The 19,727-nt window shown below is 44.3% G+C and overlaps 1 protein-coding gene across 5 annotated transcripts in view; it reads left to right on the top strand.

Annotated features, from left to right (window-relative positions):
• Positions 1-19,727, top strand: part of TECPR1 (tectonin beta-propeller repeat containing 1) — a 111,134-nt gene that overhangs the window by 13,344 nt on the left and 78,063 nt on the right. For all 5 annotated transcript variants that reach the window (XM_030211964.1, XM_030211966.1, XM_030211962.1 and 2 more), the window contains exons 3-4: positions 7,906-8,088; positions 18,644-18,766. In XM_030211964.1, the coding sequence (XP_030067824.1) occupies positions 7,906-8,088; positions 18,644-18,766 (306 nt within the window). The remainder of the gene's footprint in view (positions 1-7,905; positions 8,089-18,643; positions 18,767-19,727) is intronic.

Below are 19,727 nucleotides of genomic sequence, written 5' to 3' on the forward strand. Positions count from 1 at the left end.
ATGTTCGTACCTCCCTGTATATGATTGTTTGTTAGAGATTCAATCCACTCCATTTCCCTTCTCCAAGTTCCATTCTGTCTGATTGGTTCTTCGTTCCTGTGATGTCACGTTTGTTTGCTTGGCAACTATGCAGCATTCCGTTTCCTCGATGTGAGGGCGGGGACAGTGAGAGCCAATGAAACGCTGAACTACAGCCTTACAAACCCTACACTGCCACGGTGCCACTGAGTCAGCTTCAGAATGTTGGAGGTGCTTTTTATTATATAGGATAGGATGATAATGAACATGAGAATCGCTGTGTGCAGCTCAGAGGCATAATGTGCTTACTATGCACTTTTCAAATCAAAGTGTAAAAACTGTTACAGTAATACAGAGATGGGGAAACCTGTGGCCCCTAGGCCCACCGTTGAATTTTATGTGGCCCCCAAGACCATGGGAAGTATACACAGAAAACATCATTAACCAAAGTTTTGTTGATTTTAATACTGAATTTCACAAATATTTTCTGAATAGCTACTTGAGCAGTTTTTCCCTCCCGTTGGTTTTTAGTTAACATTTTTGTTTATCACAGAAAGTCAATAGGGCTCTGTGCATTTTTGGTTCCTACATTACATAATGTTGTGGCCCAATAGGGGTAGTACTGACATTCATGTTGCCCCCGGGGGCATGGGCCCCCACATATTAATCCCTGGCCGCATCAGGTACCCTGTTTGCTGGCAAGGGTCCCCAATCCCCACCAGCCGAAGAGTTTTCTTCAGCACCGGTCGACTCCGGCGCCTTCGTTGTGGGATCATCTGTTTTTGACGCATTACGTCCTGCATGGGGCTACATGCACGGTGCAGGACGTAAGGCGTCAGAAACAGATGATCCCACAACGAAGGCGCCAGAGTCGACCGGCACTGAAGAAAACTTTTCGGCTGGCGGGGGGATTGGGGACCCCTGCCAGCAAACAAGGTACCTGATGCGGCGTGTGGGGGGGGGGTGGGCACGGCAGAGGGGGTCCAAAGTGGTGGTGGTGGTGGGTCTACGGCTAAACAGTGCCCCCCCCCACCTCGGGCTCTGGCCACGTGCCTGGTTGCCCCCCCTGCAAATAATATACAACCAATACGAAAACACGTACTAGCCAAGCAGATCCCTTCTGCTGAGTCCATCTGTCCCACCACCGATAGTAGTCTAACCAAAGGCCTCAGTAAATCACCAGGTCTTGGTTTTGACTGTAAATCAAAACCACTGCTGGTCCTGGGATTGGTAGCATGGAATGTTGCTACTGTTTGGGTTTCTGCCAAGTACTTGTGACCTGGATTGGTCACTGTTTGAAATAGGATACTGGGCTGGATGGACTATTGGTCTGACCCAGTATGGCTATTCTTATCTGCAACCCTAATGGCAAAAAGTTCCCATAGTGATGGTGCTGTGTAACAAAAAGCAGTGTGTCTACTGGAATTTAGCGAGAAACTTAAACTTGTATGGTGAACTTTAGGCGTTTAGGAGGGAATTCAATAAATGGCTTAAAAAACCTAAGTGCTAAGCGCTATTCTATAAAGGGAGTGCGCAGTTTCTAGAATAGCGTTCGGTACAGATCCCATGCCTAAATTTTGGGCACCATACTTAGCCTGCTAAAAACATTTGTAAATGCCAGCACCCAGCTTAGGCGCACTTTGGGTGAATTCTATGAATCTGTACGCAACTTTTTGGAATGCCGTCAACACGCCCCCTTTTCAAATACGCACAGTTGAAGTTGGACATAGTGCTTTATAGAATAGTGCGCAGCAAGTTGCACATGCAAATTGTTAAGACTGCCAGTTAACATCAATAATTGGTTGTTAGCACCCGCTTATTAATGTTTCCGAGCTCATTAGTCTATTTATGCACGCAAAGTTGTCGCAGAAATATGGGCAAAATATATAGAATCTGGGGGTTACCCCATCCTATATAATAATTTGCACCTCCAACATTCTACGTCTGGATGCCTGGGTTCGTAACACAATTCCCATTGGTCCGCCCTTGCGTCTGAACTTAATGACGTCAGAGGGCGGATCAATGAGAGGGAAGGGACACCAGCACCAGCCAGCCATAGAACGTTGGAGATGAGGATACAATCGCGGGAGAATCGCCCCCTCTCCCTCCCCCCCCCCCCCCCCCCCCGTCCTCTGAGTTCCAGGCCCCCCTCTCCGAGTTCCAGACCCTTGTGCCTCCCTCCCTCTCTCCCCTCTGAGTGGCAGCCCGACCTGCGTTGCCCGCCTTCTTCTCCCAGTCCTCCGCCTGCCCCTCGCCTTCATGCGTGCCGGCCTGAATTTAAAAGTTCTTACCTCAGGGTCCGGTGGCAGCAGTGAAAGTCGAGCAGGCACGGCACTTCAGCCTGCCTTCCCTTCTTTCTCAGCTCTGCCTTTGGTCCCGCCCTCATTTCCTGTTTCTGGATTTGCCGCGATGAGGCCCCTTTTATCGCAGCAGATACATGTAAAAAAAAAAAAGGGACATGGCTGTGCTGTAAGTGCAGACTTGCTGTGCGGCCATTTCCAGGAGAAGCTCCCAGCGCTAAAAATTAAAAATTATTTCCTGTCGCGCTGGAAATAGGACGCACGAAGGGCAGCACTACCGCCGGCTCCTGCAGTATGCTGGCAGCAATGCCAGATTGGCATGTGACAATGCCGTGGTACCTCTACTGCGGTGTTAAGCTTACTGCTTAGCTCACAACTGCAAGGGGGGGGTGTACATATGGGTATAGCATGGACGGTTCCCACACTTACGCACGTAACTTGTACAATGCTGCAAGTTACACACTACAGTGCAACATTTACATGCCACCTACCTTTTACTCAGTGTAAGTGATAACGTCTAAATGTTGGCATACAGGTGCCAACTTACATGCTATCCTACTGTGGAATCTGGGCACCAGATGCTGTTATGTAATTCATGCTCAGTGACCTTCATTTTGGCGCCCAGATTTGGATGGCTGTTAAAAGTGCCCCTTTAAATTGTGTTCTGCTTTTAACTCACTCCCTTAAGGGTTAATTTACTAGTATTTATGTGTTTCTAACAGGGTTGGGCAGCACTATGTCAAGACTTACCAAGCTTCTCCTCTGAATTTTGTGAGGTCGCACTGTCACTTGGTGGCCCTGACACTGGAAAGTTGAATATACAAAAGATTTCCATATTTCCTACTGGTTCAAACAGACTTAGTTAATGCGCATTTATCTAAACTTTGCCAGTATTCTTCAAATAAGTTTGTACAAAGTGTCAGGACAAGGGGATGAATGTGTCAAGAATCTGTGGGTGGAAAATTTGGCTGAGATAATGTGGAATACTGTAATTTGAATGATCGCATCTCTCGGACTCCTGCTAAGTGACTAGAACAGAGATAAAGCTGGGCCTGGAGCAAACAAACTTCAGGAGCCTGCTGCCATTGCTCCCCCTGCCGCCACCACTGCCCCCCTCTTGCAGCAGCAAATGAGAGAAAGTGCTCTGCCTGCTACAAGTCCTTCTTCTTGCCATGTCCCGCCTCCTGTGAAGTAACTTCCTGCTTCCGCATAGGCAGGATGCGGTAGGAAGAAGGACCTGTGGTCGGCAGAGTAGTCTCTTTTGATCACTGGCACCGGGCCCTCCTTGGAGGCTGGACCCAGGGAATCTTGCCCCCCCCCCCCTTCTCAGCGGCCATGGACCAGAAACTCCCCAGTTGGATTGTCATTTATCAGCTGAGAGCTTGATGTTTATGAGCTTCTTGATATACTTCCTTTCTGTAGTACAACTAAAGTACAACCAAGCCCCCTCCCTGCCCATCTTCAAATCCTTACTCAAAGCCCACCTCTTCAATGTTGCTTTTGGCACCTAACCATTATACCTCTATTCAGGAAATCTAGACTGCCCCAATTTGACTGACTGTACATTTGTCCTTTAGATTGTAAGCTCCTTTGAACAGGGATTGTCCTTCTCTGTTAAATTGTACAGCGCTGCGTAACCCTAGTAGCGCTTTGGAAATGTTACGTAGTAGTAGTAGTACATCTATCAGTAGCAAAGAAGAGTTTATTGAAAGATGTGTGGCAGGAGCTCTGATTTATGCACTCCATAAAGTCTATGGCAGGTGTACCTGCTGTCAAGGATTTCTCTGGGATGATCATTGTGGCTATCCGGGTTGTGCCCTGTCTAGGTAAGTGAAGAAAGCCAGATAACGATAGCTGAAATGTTGATTTCACTTATGTGGACGTGGCACAGCCCAGACAGCAGAATGATCATGACACCAGTTGTAGAAGCCTAAGAATGAAGTTGCATGCCTGTAATAGCTGTTCTCCGTGGATAGTTGGATATTTCAGCCATACAAGTGGTTACGTCATGCCATGACAGAGCCATGCGGGATCAGGATTCCAAGCTAAGAAGTCTCTAGAAGAGACTTTTACACATGCTGTACAAATGTATATAGTAATACTGTAAACGGTTATTACCACAGTTCATACCTGAGCTTGCTTCAAGTCTGGGCTGGGTGGATTTCTGTGGATGAAATATCCAGCTATTCACGGAGAACAACCGTTACAGGTGTGCAACTTTATTTTCGCGATGGATAGTGTGGAATGTTTCAGCTACACAAGTGGTGCCTTCTAAGCTCTAGGTTGTGATTATTCGATATGAAGTAATAAGAAAAGGTAACATAGAGTTTGCACAGATGCATAAGCAAAGGATATTAGCAGTATACAAGAATTGATTTGATTTGGTGTACAAAAAAATCAGGTTAAAATGACAAATAGAACAACCTAGTCAATAAAGGAGGAGGAGGCGAGTTGAAGATTCAAACAGAATTTAATACAGAATGAGCAAACACTGTATCCGAAAAGGATGGATGATCTAAACAATAGTATTTAGTAAATGTATGTATTGTGGACCAAGTGGCCGCCTTACAAACGTTCTGAGCCGAATCTCTTCTGAGATGTGCTCTGGTCGCTGCCATAGCTTTTAATGATGCGCAGTAACATGAGGAACTGGATGTATATTAGCTTGATCGTAACAAAAAGAAATTCTAGCTGCAATTCATGAAGGAAGAGTTCTCTTTGAAACTGGAAACTCGGAATGTCTACAATCTAAGGACAAAAGTAACTGAGAAGGACGATCTTCAGATTGTGGCCTTCGTAAATATATTTTCAAAGCCCGCTTACAGTCTAAAGTATGCAACCTCTCCTCCTCCATTAATAGTTAAAGGAGGTGGAGATAAAACTGGTAAAACTTAACGGTTGGTTCCAATGAAAAGTGGGAACAACCTTAGGGAGAAACTTGGGACGAGTCCTTAAAAGAACCTTATTGTCCAATATTTGAGTGTAAGTACTTGGATTTCACTGATGTATCGAGCAGAAGTAATGGTAATCAAGAATACTGTCTTCCAGGAGAGATGTTTATCAGATGCTTGTTTGTTTATTTATTCAGACTTAATACTGCAAAATAGATCCAGACAGGCAACTAAGCGGTTTACAGAAATGAAAAAGATTTCATAGTACAGTGCAGATGAAGATGCTAGTCAGAACAAGAGAGGAGGCCAAGAGAGGCACTAGGAGGGAGAAGATTCAAAGGCCAGGGAAAAATGGTGAGTCTTAAAAAAGGATTTTAAATGAAGGAAAGGAGAGGGTGGTCCGAAGGAGGGGGGGGGGGGGGGGGGGAGAGAGTTACAAAGCTTCGGGCCCAAATAACTGAAAGCGGTTTTGCAAGAGATCATAATGTGAAGAGAGAAAGGGGAGGAGACACACAGATGATCAGAAGCGTAGTGCAAGAGACCAAATTTGAGTGCATTTTGCACTCACTGGGGATACAAACAGGTCGATGGGCGGAGTTCCCCGTCTGGAATAGGTCTCGCGTAACTGTGCTCTTGAGAGATTATTCGTATGGTTGAAGTTGGCGACTTAACTTGCCTGCAATGTTGTTCTGAGATCTAGGGAGATATGTTGCTGTTAGAAAGATTCCCATCTGTAGCATAATGTTCCAGATGTGTAAATCTTCTCGACATAGATGTTTGAAACTGGTTCCTCCCTGTTTGTTGATATAAAACATTGTCACTAGGTTGTCCATCTGAACCAAAGTGGCATGCTCTTTTAGGATATGCTGAAAAGTTTGAAGAACATAATGTACCATTCTGAATTCAACAGACAAAGTCTTTGAGTCTGAAATCCCTGTACATGGACTATCCCCATTTTCAACGCATATGTGGTAAGGATTCTGGAAGGAGTTGGTGAAATAATTAAAAATGTTCCTTTTGTTAGAGTATCAAAATCAGTCCACCACTGAAGAGAACGTTTGAGAACTGGAGTTAACTTGATGATAACAGTCAGAGGTTGTGTATGCTGATTCCAGCAATCTTGTAGAAACCATTGTACGTGTCTCATGTGAACCCTAGCCATTGGTAAAACTTGAACTGTTGCAGCCATGTGTCGCAGGAGAATCGTTATTTGCCTTGCTGAGGCCAATGATTGATTGATGAGAGAGAAGCAATTTTCTGAAGCACAGAAGCTCATAGCTTTGTGGCTGAGAGATGTGGAGTAGATAGTATTTCTCCTATAAAGTGGAGAGACTGAGTTGGTAATAACTTGGACTTTTGGTAGTTCACTATGAAACCCAAGTTGGTTAGAAGAGTTAAAGTGGTCTTTAATGCTAGAGACAATTCTTGGGGAGAAAGAGCAACCAGAAGCCAGTTATCTAGATCAGAGAATATGAGAATTCCTTATTTTCTCAAGTTGCTTTAGAAGGGGAGAGGTGAGATTGAGGAACTCTAGTAGTTGGAGAGATCTGTACTTTTTCTTTGAGATACTGGCTCCAGGACTGCTGAAGAGCTTGTTGAGATTGCTTTGGAGAAAGCCTGGAGTCCTTGCTATGAGAAGATAGTTGAGGTGGAGAGGGAGAAGATGTCAGCCTGGTAGACTTACTTGGGTGTCAAGAAGTAGATCTGGATTTCCTGTGAGGCTACTGGGTGCTGTCCAGTGCTGAAACTTCTCTGCAGCTGAGCTGTCTTGGTGCTGAACTTCGATGATGAGGGGTTGGGGGAGTTGCTTTTCTGGGCCTGTGCTGTGACTGGTGCAGCTCTGCAAGGGCAAGGCAAAGGAGCTGTTCATCACTGTGACTTTGGTGCTGGGGCAGGGAGTCCCATTCCGCCAAAGCAGATCTTGGGATCTTCAGTGCCATGCTGTATACGAGGCAGTTGTGGCTAATGGGCAGCCGGAGCAACCACAGAAGAAGCAACCCTATGCCCAATAGAAGCTGTCCTGGTAGAGGGGACCACTGTCTGACTGCAGGAGAGAGTCAGCACTAAATTTAGAAGAGTGCTGCTTTGGAGGGGATTTTTTCTTTTTGTCTGATGGAAATTCCCTCTGTTTCAACTCACTAATCTTCCGTTCTCGTGGCGACATTTTTAAGCATACTGGGCACGAGCAGATTGGATGTGGAGGACCCAGGCTGTGAGTGCATTCTTCATGAGAGTCTGAAGAAGACATTTTTTGAACAGAGTTTAAAGCCTGTTTTGTTCTTTTAGAAGACATTATGAAAATTAAAGAGGCAAAGTCAAACTCTTCAAAAAGAAGTAAGGCAATTTTGATACTATAAATAAAATGCAGAGGTGTAAGCTGAGGGAATGGAATCCCTCCCACGGTCTGGTCTGTGCCGCAGAAGAAAAATAACTGAGGGAATAACTATTTACAGTATTATTATATATTTGTACAGTGGTGGGAATTCCTGCACATGCATGAAAGTCTCTTCTAGAGACTTCTTAGCTTGGAATCCTGATCCCGCATGGCTCCATCACACCGTGAAGTAACCACTTGTGTGGCTGAAATATTCCACACTAACCATGGAGAGAGAATATTTTTCCAGAATCTTATAATCCGATGGTAGAAAGGTACAATTTTAGGACTAATTTATTTTTTATTCTCTACTTTGTGGCAGCGCTGGAATCCTGTTGGTGGTTTCTGTGACAGGCTGTTACCCAGTGATCGCTGGCCGTGGAGTGATGTCAGTGGCTTAAAACAACAACAGCTGGATAGTTTCCAGTTGCCATCACCATACTGGGAATGGGAGTCTGACTGGTACGTGGATGAAAATATTGGAGGAGAGCCAACAGAGAAAGGTGTAAGTGAACAATGCAGACATAAAAAATACAGTTCAGACTGTTTTCTGTCCATTAGGTAGACGGTGTTCAACCATAGAAAATGTTGGGAGATAAAGACCATGTTTTCCTGTCCCTCAGGGATCTTCTGCGCTTGTCCCATGCTTTCTTGAATTTTGATACCTCCTTATCTCCCTCCATCTCCTCCACTGGGAGGGCTTGTCAGAACCACCACACTTTCCGTAAAGAAATATTTCCTTAGATTACTTCTGCATCTACCTATTTGACCCCATTCCTATGCTCCCCTCATTGAGTTTTCTTTCATTTGAAAGAGGCCCACCTTCTATGCATTTAGGAAAGAACATATTTAAATGTCTGTGATTCCCTTCTTCTCATGACCTTTCTTCCAAAGTATACATGCTTCCAACCCAGAGGTGACCACTAAAGTGGTCAGTTGCCTTCATCATCAGGTGTATGGAGACAGACTTAAAGACCTCAGTCACTCTTCCAGTTCTCAGGTCTAAATGAGCAGATAGCTATGTGCCGCTTGGAGTTGGTGTAAAAGCAGACATTGAAATTATTTGAACTATATTTGTATTTTCATTGCAAAATAGAAAATACATATGTGTTTTTTTTTTAGGTCTGTCCAAACCATGGACAGAACACCCTCCCTCCCCCTTCTCAAATCTGTGCATGCTGTGTGTGTATACACATAAGTAGTGGCATTTCTAAACCTGCTATTTATGTACACATGTAATTCAGGTTTTTACACATGTATAGGGTGCCTAACCCTTCTAAAATCACATTCTTATTTATTTAAAAACATTTATAACTGCGTGTCTCAAATTCTAGAGGGCTACTAATGTGTATCCCGAATTGTAAAGTACATGTAAACAACATGCTCGTACAATGAGCACTATCCTTCTCTCAAACCAGCAATATCAATTTATCGACAGCTCCATATTTCATCCTCTACTTATTCGACCAACTTTGTGCGTATCATGGGATCCCTGATGTAGGTCGTCTGGATGGATGTGTGAATCCAAGAAAACAGGCTCCATTAGTTGTACATGTAACTCCCTTATGTAAGCAATCTCTTAACTCTTTGAATCACAATAATTGAACCGATTTTGTGTGTAGTAATGTGGTGGACTGCCTCCCACGAGAGGAGTAGAGCTCCAGAGAGGAAAGATAACTCTGGCCTGCATCAGTCTGGAAATTGTAGCATAATTAAGGGGCCCTTTTACCAATCTGCAATAAAAAGTGGCCTTAGTGTGTCCTTATGTGGGTCATTCCTGCGCTCTGTCATTTTTACTGCCGGGGTAAAATGGCCGATTTTTTTTTTCTTCTATTTTTCACATTAATGGCCATGCGCTAATTTTCCCCTTAGTGCGTGAGCCCCTACCTCCACCCGTTATGTAGGCAGAAAGGATCACACTCTAACTATACGCTAATCAGTTAGCATGCGGCATTGTAGCTGCACTGTACGATTAGCACAGAACATGCCCACTCTCTGCCCCATAAATTTTATTTTTTAGTGCCTAGGTAGTGCGTGCATATGCAAAAAAATTTCCGTGGGGCGTCCCACGGGTAAGCCCTCTTTTGCTGCAGTAAGCAAGCATTAGTGCTTACTGCAGCTTTTTAAAGGGATCCCTAGGTTATGTGCTAAATCAGGACTTTATTGTGCAGTAAATTTAGAGTTATGTGCTTTCAAAAAGAGGAAATCCTTTGAAATGAAAAAGATCTTATCTGAAATAGTTTGGCCTTTTCTCTGCATTTTCTGTAGGGAAACCTTATAGGACAGACTATCGATGCGCATGCCTCTTTTTTGACCTGGTTTACTAAGGTTTTTCCCCACCATAAGATGAGGAGTGAGGGAGGGGAAGCTTAAAAATCAGGCTTTCCCTTTCCATGTGCTGATTCTCAAGTTTTGGAACTAATAACCTACATTTTTTCTTTCTTCTTTCAGTACGATATATCCACAGAAAACATTTTTCCCTTTCCCGAGGAACATGACTAATTTTCATTAAATGATTATTCCCTTTGTATATTTGATTGTTGTACTGTGCCTTGAGGGGTGTTTTTCTGTAAGTGTATAACATAACTTATAATTTAATGAGAACATCAAAGCGCGTTCTACTCTGCTGATAAAAAATTATTTCATTGGCTTAACATGTGACTTGATTTTGTGACATCCCTTCAGGTGAAGTAATGCGTTATAACAATATTTCATTGCCATCAGGAGACGCTTTTTATTAGTTGTGTAGTTATTATTACAGGACAAATAATGAACCCCCTTGGGGCATCAATTAAAAGAAAAAAAGATTCTTACAGAGGCATTGTTAAATGTTTGCATCATATTTGGGTTATGGTGTACTCTAAGCAATAAAAATAATGAATGAAACATAAAAGTCCTAACATAATCCAAGGGCCCCATATTTCTCAAATAAAATAGCTTAAGCATTTCACCCCTGATCCTCCCCTTTTTACTAAAATCTTTATCTTCCTACATTGCATGCATTATGAGTCTTAACTAAGGCTAGTAGAAGCAATCTGTACCGAAATGCATCAGATACCCATACTGTAAAGGTTTGCATGGGAAGCTAGGCTTTCAATCCTCCCCCCCCCCCCCCCCCCCCCAGTGCAGCTCCTTTGGCAAAGCATCCCAGATCATTGGTACCTTACAAGAGAAGGCCCTCCGTCTTGATTTAGAAAGTCAAGCTGACTTACCTTGCTCTACAAACAGCAAGTCATCTTTGAGATGCAGTACGCTATAGAAATGCTAAGTAGTAGTAGTAAGTAGTAGTAGTACTCTGAAAGTTAAAATCCAGGATTTAAAAATCACTCTACGACGAATTTGGAACCAGCGCAGTTCTGGGAGATCTGGCATATGTGGTCCCCACACTAATTTTCAAAAATACTCTCCCATCAGATGTTTGGTGCGGGATTAAAACAGGAGACACCATGAAGAAAGGAAAGAAGCGCGGTAGTCTAAGTAAAGGAGGGGGGGGGAGGGATAAGGAATCTAAACAAGGTACCTTGTTAAATATAACACAATAACCAGCTTATAATCGAACGAGAAAAACGCCCAAGTTCCGACCTAAATCGGGAGATGGACGTTTATCTCACAAAAACGAATAAAGCGGTATAATCGAAAGCCGATTTTGGACGTTTTCAACTGCACTCCGTCGCGGATGCGGACAAAGTTGACGGGGGCGTGTCAGAGGTGTGGCGAAGGCGGAACTGGGGCGTGGTTATCTGCCGAACAGAGATGGGCGCATTTCACAGATAATGGGAAAAAAGTACGCGTTTTTAGCTAGAATTTAGGGCACTTTTCCTGGACCCTGTTTTTCCACGAATAAGGCCCCAAAAAGTGCCCTAAATGACCAGATGACCACTGGAGGGAATCGGGGATGACCTCCCCTGACTCCCCCAGTGGTCATAAACCCCCTCCCACCACATAAAATGATGTTTCACAACTTTTTATTTTCACCCTCAAATGTCATACCCACCTCCCTGGCAGCAGTATGCAGGTCCCTGGAGCAGTTGTTAGGGGGTGCAGTGGACTTCAGGCAGGTGGACCCAGGCCCATCCCCCCCCCCTACCTGTTACAATTGTGCTGCTTAATGCTTAGTCGTCCAACCCCCCCCCCCCCCCGAACCCACTGTACCCACATGTAGGTGCCCCCCTTCACCCCTTAGGGCTATAGTAATGGTGTAGACTTGTGGGCAGTGGGTTTTGAGGGGGATTTGGGGGGCTCTACACACAAGGGAAGGGTGCTATGCACCTGGGAGCTCTTTAACCTTTTGTTTTGTTTTTGTAAAAGTGCCCCCTAGGGTGCCCGGTTGGTGTCCTGGCATGTGAGGGGGACCAGTGCACTACGACTCCTGGCCCCTCCCACGAACAAATGCCTTGGATTTATTCGTTTTTGAGCTGGGCGCTTTCATTTTCCATTATCACTGAAAAACAAAAACGCCCAGCTCACAACTTGGCGAATAAAACATGGACGTCTATTTGTTTCGAAAATACGGTTGGGTCCGCCCCTTCACGGACCCGTTCTCGGAGATAAACGCCCATGGAGATAGGCGTTTCTGTTCGATTATGCCCCTCTATGTGAAATTAGCGACAACAATCTTTCAATTTATTATTTTTTATTATTCACTTTAACAAAGGATGTTAATTTCTTTCGGGTACAGCGATAGTAGTTTGTGGGGCTAAGGGGGGGAGAGAAAAAAGTTACAAAATACAAATTGGTGACACAAGTTTACAGACACGTTTGATCAAAATGTTATATCAATGGCTTTATCAATGGTTGTAAATTACGGCTTTGTTACAGTTCTTGTATCGTCAATAAAAACAGTTGAAACATAAAAATACTTCTCCCATATAATGAACCTAAAGTACTTTCCAAACTTCAAATAATACTCGTGGAGTACAAAAAGTCTGTAATAATAACTACACAAGAAGTGTCTCCTAATGTGTGGTCCCACTGCACTATGTAAAAAATTGAGGTTTCTGAAGATATTTTAGGTAAGCCACGAATCAAAATGCTACAGTGTTTAAGACTGAAGAAAATAAGTTTGGATGAGAACCTTGAGCTGCTCAGGAGCTAGAATTTGTCATGTTTACGTCTTGTCCTGGTGCCAGAGACCCAAGACAATCTCTGGTTGTCCTTCATAACTAAGGATCCTCTTGCGTATCCCATCGTTCCTTGAATTCGGTTACTGTTTTTTGCAGCCACTGTCTCCCCAGAGGGGCTGTTAGGTGAATTCACCATTCTCTGTGAAGAAATGTTTTTTTGATGTCACTCCTTACCAACCTCTCTCTCATGATCTCTTGTTATAGAACTGACTTTACACCGAAAAGGTTTGTTTCTTGTATATTATTTCCAGTGCTTTTTTTGTAGAAAAAAAGGTGCCGGTACTCATTATGGGCGGGGTCACCACATATGGCTCCACCCCTATGATAGCCACACCCACATTAACCACACACCCCTATACCAGCCATGGCGCATATAAACAGACATCATTGAAAATATTATAGTACTATAGGAGAAAAAAATAACGTGATTTTTTTCATTATAAATAATCTCTGTAAGCTCTTACAGCTCCAGTATACCCAGTGCAAAATAAGACAGCCAATGTAAATTCTCAAATTGGACATATTACAAACACTAAAATGAAAATAAAATGATTTTTTTCTACCTTTGTTGTCTGGTGACTGGTTTTCTTTCCATATTGGTCCCAGTCTGTGATTCTGCTTTCCTTTGTTTTCGCTTAACTCTTCTGTGCCATTTGTCATTTTTGTCTCCTTTTTCTTTGCTTTCTTCAATATTTTTCAGGCTCTCTCTCTGTCCAGATTTAATTCATTCTTACTATCCATTCTTTAATTTCCTTCATCTACCTGTGGCTTTTCATCTTTTCCTCACCCTTGTTCTCCCCATGCCCCTTCCTCTTATTCTCCAGTCTTTCTCTATTCCCCTTTTCCATCCAGCAGCTATGCTTTCTCTCCCCATCCTTCCAGTGTCTCCCCTATTTCTTTCTGCATTCTTCCATCCAGCGTCTTCCCTCTTTCTCTCCCCATCCTTCCGTTTTCCCTCTCTCTCTCCCCATCCTTCCATCTGTTTTCCCCCTCTCTCTCCCCATCCTTCCATCTGTTTTCCCCCTCTCTCTCCCCATCCTTTCATCTGTTTTTCCCTCTCTCCCCAATCCTTCCATCTGTGTTTTCCCTCTCTCTCCCCATCCTTCCATCTGTTTTTCCCCTCTCTCCCCATCCTTCCATCTGTTTTTCCCCTCTCCCCAATCCTTCCATCTGTTTTTCCCATCTCTCCCCAATCCTTCCATCTGTTTTTCCCTCTCTCTCCCCATCCTTCCCTCTGTTGGTTTCCCTCTCTCTCCCCAATCCTTCCCTCTGTTGGTTTCCCTCTCTCCCCAATCCTTCCCTCTGTTGGTTTCCCTCTTTCCCTCTCTCCCAATCCTTCCCTCTGTTGGTTTCCCTCTTTCCCTCTCTCCCCAATCCTTCCCTCTGTTGGTTTCCCTCTTTCTCTCTCTCCCCAATCCTTCCCTCTGTTGGTTTCCCTCTTTCTCTCTCTCCCCAATCCTTCCGTCTGTTGGTTTCCCTCTTTCCCCAATCCTTCCCTCTGTTGGTTTCCCTCTTTCTCTCTCTCCCCAATCCTTCCCTCTGTTGGTTTCCCTCTTTCTCTCTCTCCCCAATCCTTCCCTCTGTTGGTTTCCCTCTTTCCCTCTCTCCCCAATCCTTCCCTCTGTTGGTTTCCCTCTTTCCCTCTCTCCCCAATCCTTCCCTCTGTTGGTTTCCCTCTTTCCCTCTCTCCCCAATCCTTCCCTCTGTTGGTTTCCCTCTTTCCCTCTCTCCCCAATCCTTCCCTCTGTTGGTTTCCCTCTTTCTCTCTCTCCCCAATCCTTCCCTCTGTTGGTTTCCCTCTTTCCCTCTCTCCCCAATCCTTCCCTCTGTTGGTTTCCCTCTTTCTCTCTCTCCCCAATCCTTCCCTCTGTTGGTTTCCCTCTTTCTCTCTCTCCCCAATCCTTCCCTCTGTTGGTTTCCCTCTTTCTCTCTCTCCCCAATCCTTCCCTCTGTTGGTTTCCCTCTTTCTCTCTCTCCCCAATCCTTCCCTCTGTTGGTTTCCCTCTCTCCCCAATCCTTCCCTCTGTTGGTTTCCCTCTCTCCCCAATCCTTCCCTCTGTTGGTTTCCCTCTCTCCCCAATCCTTCCCTCTGTTGGTTTCCCTCTCTCCCCAATCCTTCCCTCTGTTGGTTTCCCTCTTTCTCTCTATCCCCAATCCTTCCCTCTGTTGGTTTCCCTCTTTCCCCAATCCTTCCCTCTGTTGGTTTCCCTCTCTCCCCAATCCTTCCCTCTGTTGGTTTCCCTCTCTCCCCAATCCTTCCCTCTGTTGGTTTCCCTCTTTCCCTCTCTCCCCAATCCTTCCCTCTGTTGGTTTCCCTCTTTCTCTCCCCAATCGTTCCCCCCCCCCCACCCGCGACACTCCAGGCGAGTCCTGCACTTAGTTTTTTTTTTTTTAAGACTCAGAACGTGCGAACGATGCAGCCGGCAGCGATTGAAAGAGGCTGTCTGGGCTGGCGTCTGCGTCGCAGCTTCCCTCACCCTCTGCGAGTCCCACCTTCGTTGTTACAACTTCCTGTTTCGCGGGACTCGCAGAGGGTGAGGGAAGCTCCGACGCAGACGCCAGCTCAGACAGCCTCTTTCAATTGCTGCCGGCTGCATCGTTCGCACGTTCTGAGTCTTAAAAAAAAAAAACTAAGTGCAGGACTCGCCCGGAGTGTCGCGGGGGGGGGGGGGGCGGGGCGGGCAAAAAAAGGTGCCGGTACGCCGTACCGTTGCGTACCGGCACAAAAAAAGCACTGATTATTTCTATTTTTTGAGGTGTGTGAGTGTCTCATATTCCATATCTCTTAATTTATCTCTTGTTAGGGTAGATATTTAGGACTTTGTAGCCTGCTTTCATGGAGTTTCAAGTGCAAATTCTTCTCTGGATGACCTCTACTCTCTATATCCTGTTTGGATGTGCAGCCTCCAGAAATGGACTCAGTACTCTAGAGGAATTCTCATCAATAATTCCACTATGGAGCTCATCACCACTTTTTTTTCTACTAATAATCTCTCTCTCTAGGCACCATAATATTCAAAGGAGTTTACACATTTCTTGCCCTTCATAGAATCGCATATATGTGTGTCAATGCAAATCTTCTCCAAAGGACTAATCCAAAAATACTTACACAGGGGTCAATTCTATATCTGGTCTCCACAATTGAGGCACCATTCTAGACTCACAGCCTGTGTATTATATATTGGCAATTAGATGTGCAGTTTCCATTATACAAATAGAAGCATAAGTCCGCAGGTACACACAGTCACGCGTTCACGTAGCTCATTTCATTAGCAGGCATAAATGTAAGTGCCTAAATGTGGCATTTAACATGCCCACCTGTATATTTATTTATGCATTCTTGTATCCCGTTGTTATCCAAAAACAGGTTTCGGTTCAAAGTGGCTTACAATTTACAGTTAGGTGAAATTACAATCATATAATAAGTAGCACACAAAGAGGGGCATAATCGAACGAAAACGTCTATCTCCATGGGCGTTTATCTCCGAGAACGGGTCCGTGAAGGGGCGGACCGAACCGTATTTTCGAAAAAAAATAGATGTCCATGTTTTATTCCACAATTTGTGAGCTGGGCGTTTTTGTTTTTCAGCGATAATGGAAAATGAAAGCGCCCGGCTCAAAAACGAATAAATCCAAGGCATTTGTTCGTGGGAGGGGCCAGGATTTGTAGTGCACTGGTCCCCCTCACATGCCAGGATACCAACCGGGCACCCTAGGGGGCACTTTTACAAAAACAAAAAAAAAGGTAAAAGAGCTCCCAGGTGCATAGCACCCTTCCCTTGTGTGTTGAGCCCCCCAAATCCCCCTCAATACCCACTGCCCACAAGTCTACACCATTACTATAGCCCTAAGGGGTGAAGGGGGGCGCACCTACTTGTGGGTACAGTGGGTTTGGGGGGGTTGGACGACTAAGCATTAAGCAGCACAATTGTAACAGGTAGGGGGGGATGGGCCTGGGTCCACCTGCCTGAAGTCCACTGCACCCCCTAACAACTGCTCCAGGGACCTGCATACTGCTGCCAGGGAGGTGAGTATGACATTTGAGGGTGAAAATAAAAAGTTGTGAAACATCATGTTTTGTGGTGGGAGGGGGTTAGTGACCACTGGGGGAGTCAGGGGAGGTCATCCCCGATTCCCTCTGGTGGTAATCTGGTCATTTAGGGCACTTTTTGGGGCCTTATTCGTGGAAAAACAGGGTCCAGGAAAAGTGCCCTAAATTCTCGCTAAAAACGCATATTTTTCTTCCATTATCGGCGAAAGGCGCCCATCTCTGATCGCCCGATAACAACGCCCTAGTTCCGCCTTCACCACGCCTTCGACACGCCCCCATCAACTTTGTCCGCATCCGCGACAGAGTGCAATTGAAAACGTCCAAATTCGGCTTTCGATTATACCGCTTTATTCGTTTTTGTGAAATAAACGTCTATCTCCTGATTTGGGTCGCAATATAGACGTTTTTCTTTTTCAATTATAAGCTGGAAAGGCAGTATATATCAAGGGCTAGGATCTATATATGGCACTGAAAAAAGAGCTATTCTATAAGCCATGCTTTAAAATTAGGCACAGTTTAGAGAATAGTTCTTGGGAATCGCGCCTATAACGTGATGCACGTAATTCTAAGTTGCACAGTTGAAAAGGTTGAGTGGCCATGGGTATTTCTAAAATCTATGTATGTTATTTGTTTAGATTTTGCCCACACCTTTTTTCATTAGTAGCTCAAGGTGAGTTACATTCAAGTACACTGGATATTTCTCTGTCCCAGGAGGGCTCACAATCTAAGTTTGTACCTGAGGTAATGGAGGGTTAAGTGACTTGCCTAAGAACACAAGGAGCAGCAGTGGGATTTGAACCGGGCACCTCTGGATTGCAAGACCGGTGCTCTAACCACTAGGCCACTCCTCCACTCTAGAATACACTTGGCCTGCACTTAATTTAGGTGTTGGTATTTACACCAAGTTTTAGTTGGCATAAATGCCCGTGACTAAATTTAGTTTCACGGACAGGCGCTCGGCATATTTTATAAACTTTGCGGAAATTTAGGCTTATTCTGTAAAGTACGCCATTCCGATATATTTTTGGGTTTTTTTTTAAATCTAGGCCTAAGTGCTAGAGAGCGCTCAGCCCAGAGCACCCTTTATAAAATAGCTCTGTACTTTAAAAATGGCACTTGTAAAAGTTGTTTGATTAGTATAGGGAGGCTTAATTTTTAAAGGCATTTCTACAAAGCAATGCTTTACCAGCAGAAATGGGTTTGTATAAAAGTACCTGACCTGTGTGTGAGTAAAGTTATGTGTATAACTTTGCCCACAGATTGAGGTGGTGGAGGGTGGGATTGAGGCAGGATTTCCATTTATATGCAAACTTTTTGGAGTTTTACGTCAGAAAAGTTAGGTGCACCCAACAGCAGCTATGTACGGAGATTTCCTGGGGTAATGTTTGGAGCAAAAATATGCACCTGTTGTTTTTGTTTGGATAATCTGGCAGAATCCACATCTCACTAATGCAGGCAGTCATAGTTAACCCTCATGATGCGTGGAACTCATTTAACCGTGTCTGTGGAACCACAACATTACGAATTGCAGATCTGTGGCATTCCAGCAGAGCTTTTCATCCTGACTAGCTGCGTAGCCCAATAGCAATTTGAGGGTTTTTTTTCCCCTTCAGTCCTTTTTCTCTGATAATAGTCCCGTAGGAGCCAGCAATAATGCAGACACTGAGCTAGAAGCAGGGAAAAATCCCATCTGAATCGTGAGGTATAAAGTACAATTCATTAGTTTGCCAAAGCCTCAGTTTTTCGGTAGGGAACCTGTCCATTTACAAGTATACAAGAACTGGAACCTTTTTTACAGTTTGCTAAATAATAAAATGTTTTTTTTTCTGGAGTTTCTAATGTACTTTTTGAAGCCAAGTTCATGTCTGAAAATGTGTTGATTCCAGGGCTGGACCTATGCAGTAGATTTCCCAGCAACTTATCTGAAAGACAAGAGGTGGAACTCCTGTGTCCGTCGCAGGAGGTGGATCAGATACCGAAGATACAGAGCACGAGATATGTGGGCGAAGGTATTGAGTTTATTTTTACTATAATACTTGTGTCCAGGGCCATAGATGATTGGGTGCATGGAGAAGAGGAAGGCCTGGAAGATGCTATGGCCCTGGGCACACCTTTGGAAGGGGTAGAGACTGAGCTGGCAGAATTGTTGTTCATGTGGCACCAGAGACAAGGATCTGAAGACCTCCAGATATGACTCTGCAGGTTCTAGCCACCCGCAAAGCTCAACTGGGGACCAGTTGACCAACTGGACCAGGAACAAAGCACTCAGAACCAGAGGCTGAAAAGTGTGTCCATCCACCTCCTGAAGATAGAAAACTGAGCTGACATATACCTCTCGGCATTCAGTCCGGCTCCTCAGTATTTTGTGTCTCCACTTGCTGGTTGGTGGACACAACTATCTCACTGGCTCTGGAACAGTGGGAAGGACTAATGGAAAGAAAATTATCAGATAAGACCTAATTTCTCCTTGCCATTCATTTGTTGAAAGGATGATGGGAGAGAAGGATGTTTATGTGGGTTCAGTACAGGAAGCTAAATTCTTTAGCTATGGTGCTGCCCGCGTCTATAGTGACGATGACAGAATTGCTTGACACAGGCACTTCAGATTGATTGTATAGTCTAACGGTATTGGACTTCAGTTTGATTTGTATTTTCTTATTACATGCTCTAAAAAGCAAATGAGACTGAATTAAATTTTATTTTTAGGGATTGATTTGATTACCTTAGATATTTTACTTTGCATTTTTTAATTATGGTTTGTATTGATTTTACTTTTAACTTGGTTTACTTTGTATTGCGTCAGTAATTAATTTTACGTTTATTCAGTATTTTTTTTCTTTGTTTTGTAATCTGCTTTACTTCAATGCTAAAGTGGTATATAAACAGGCATATTTTCAAAGCACTTAGCCTTCCAAAGTTCCATAGAAACCTATGGAACTTTGGAAGGCTAAGTGCTTTGAAAATATGCCT

This window comes from Microcaecilia unicolor, chromosome 8 (genome assembly GCF_901765095.1).
Source record: "Microcaecilia unicolor chromosome 8, aMicUni1.1, whole genome shotgun sequence".
In the NCBI taxonomy this organism is placed as follows: Eukaryota; Metazoa; Chordata; class Amphibia; order Gymnophiona; family Siphonopidae; genus Microcaecilia; species Microcaecilia unicolor.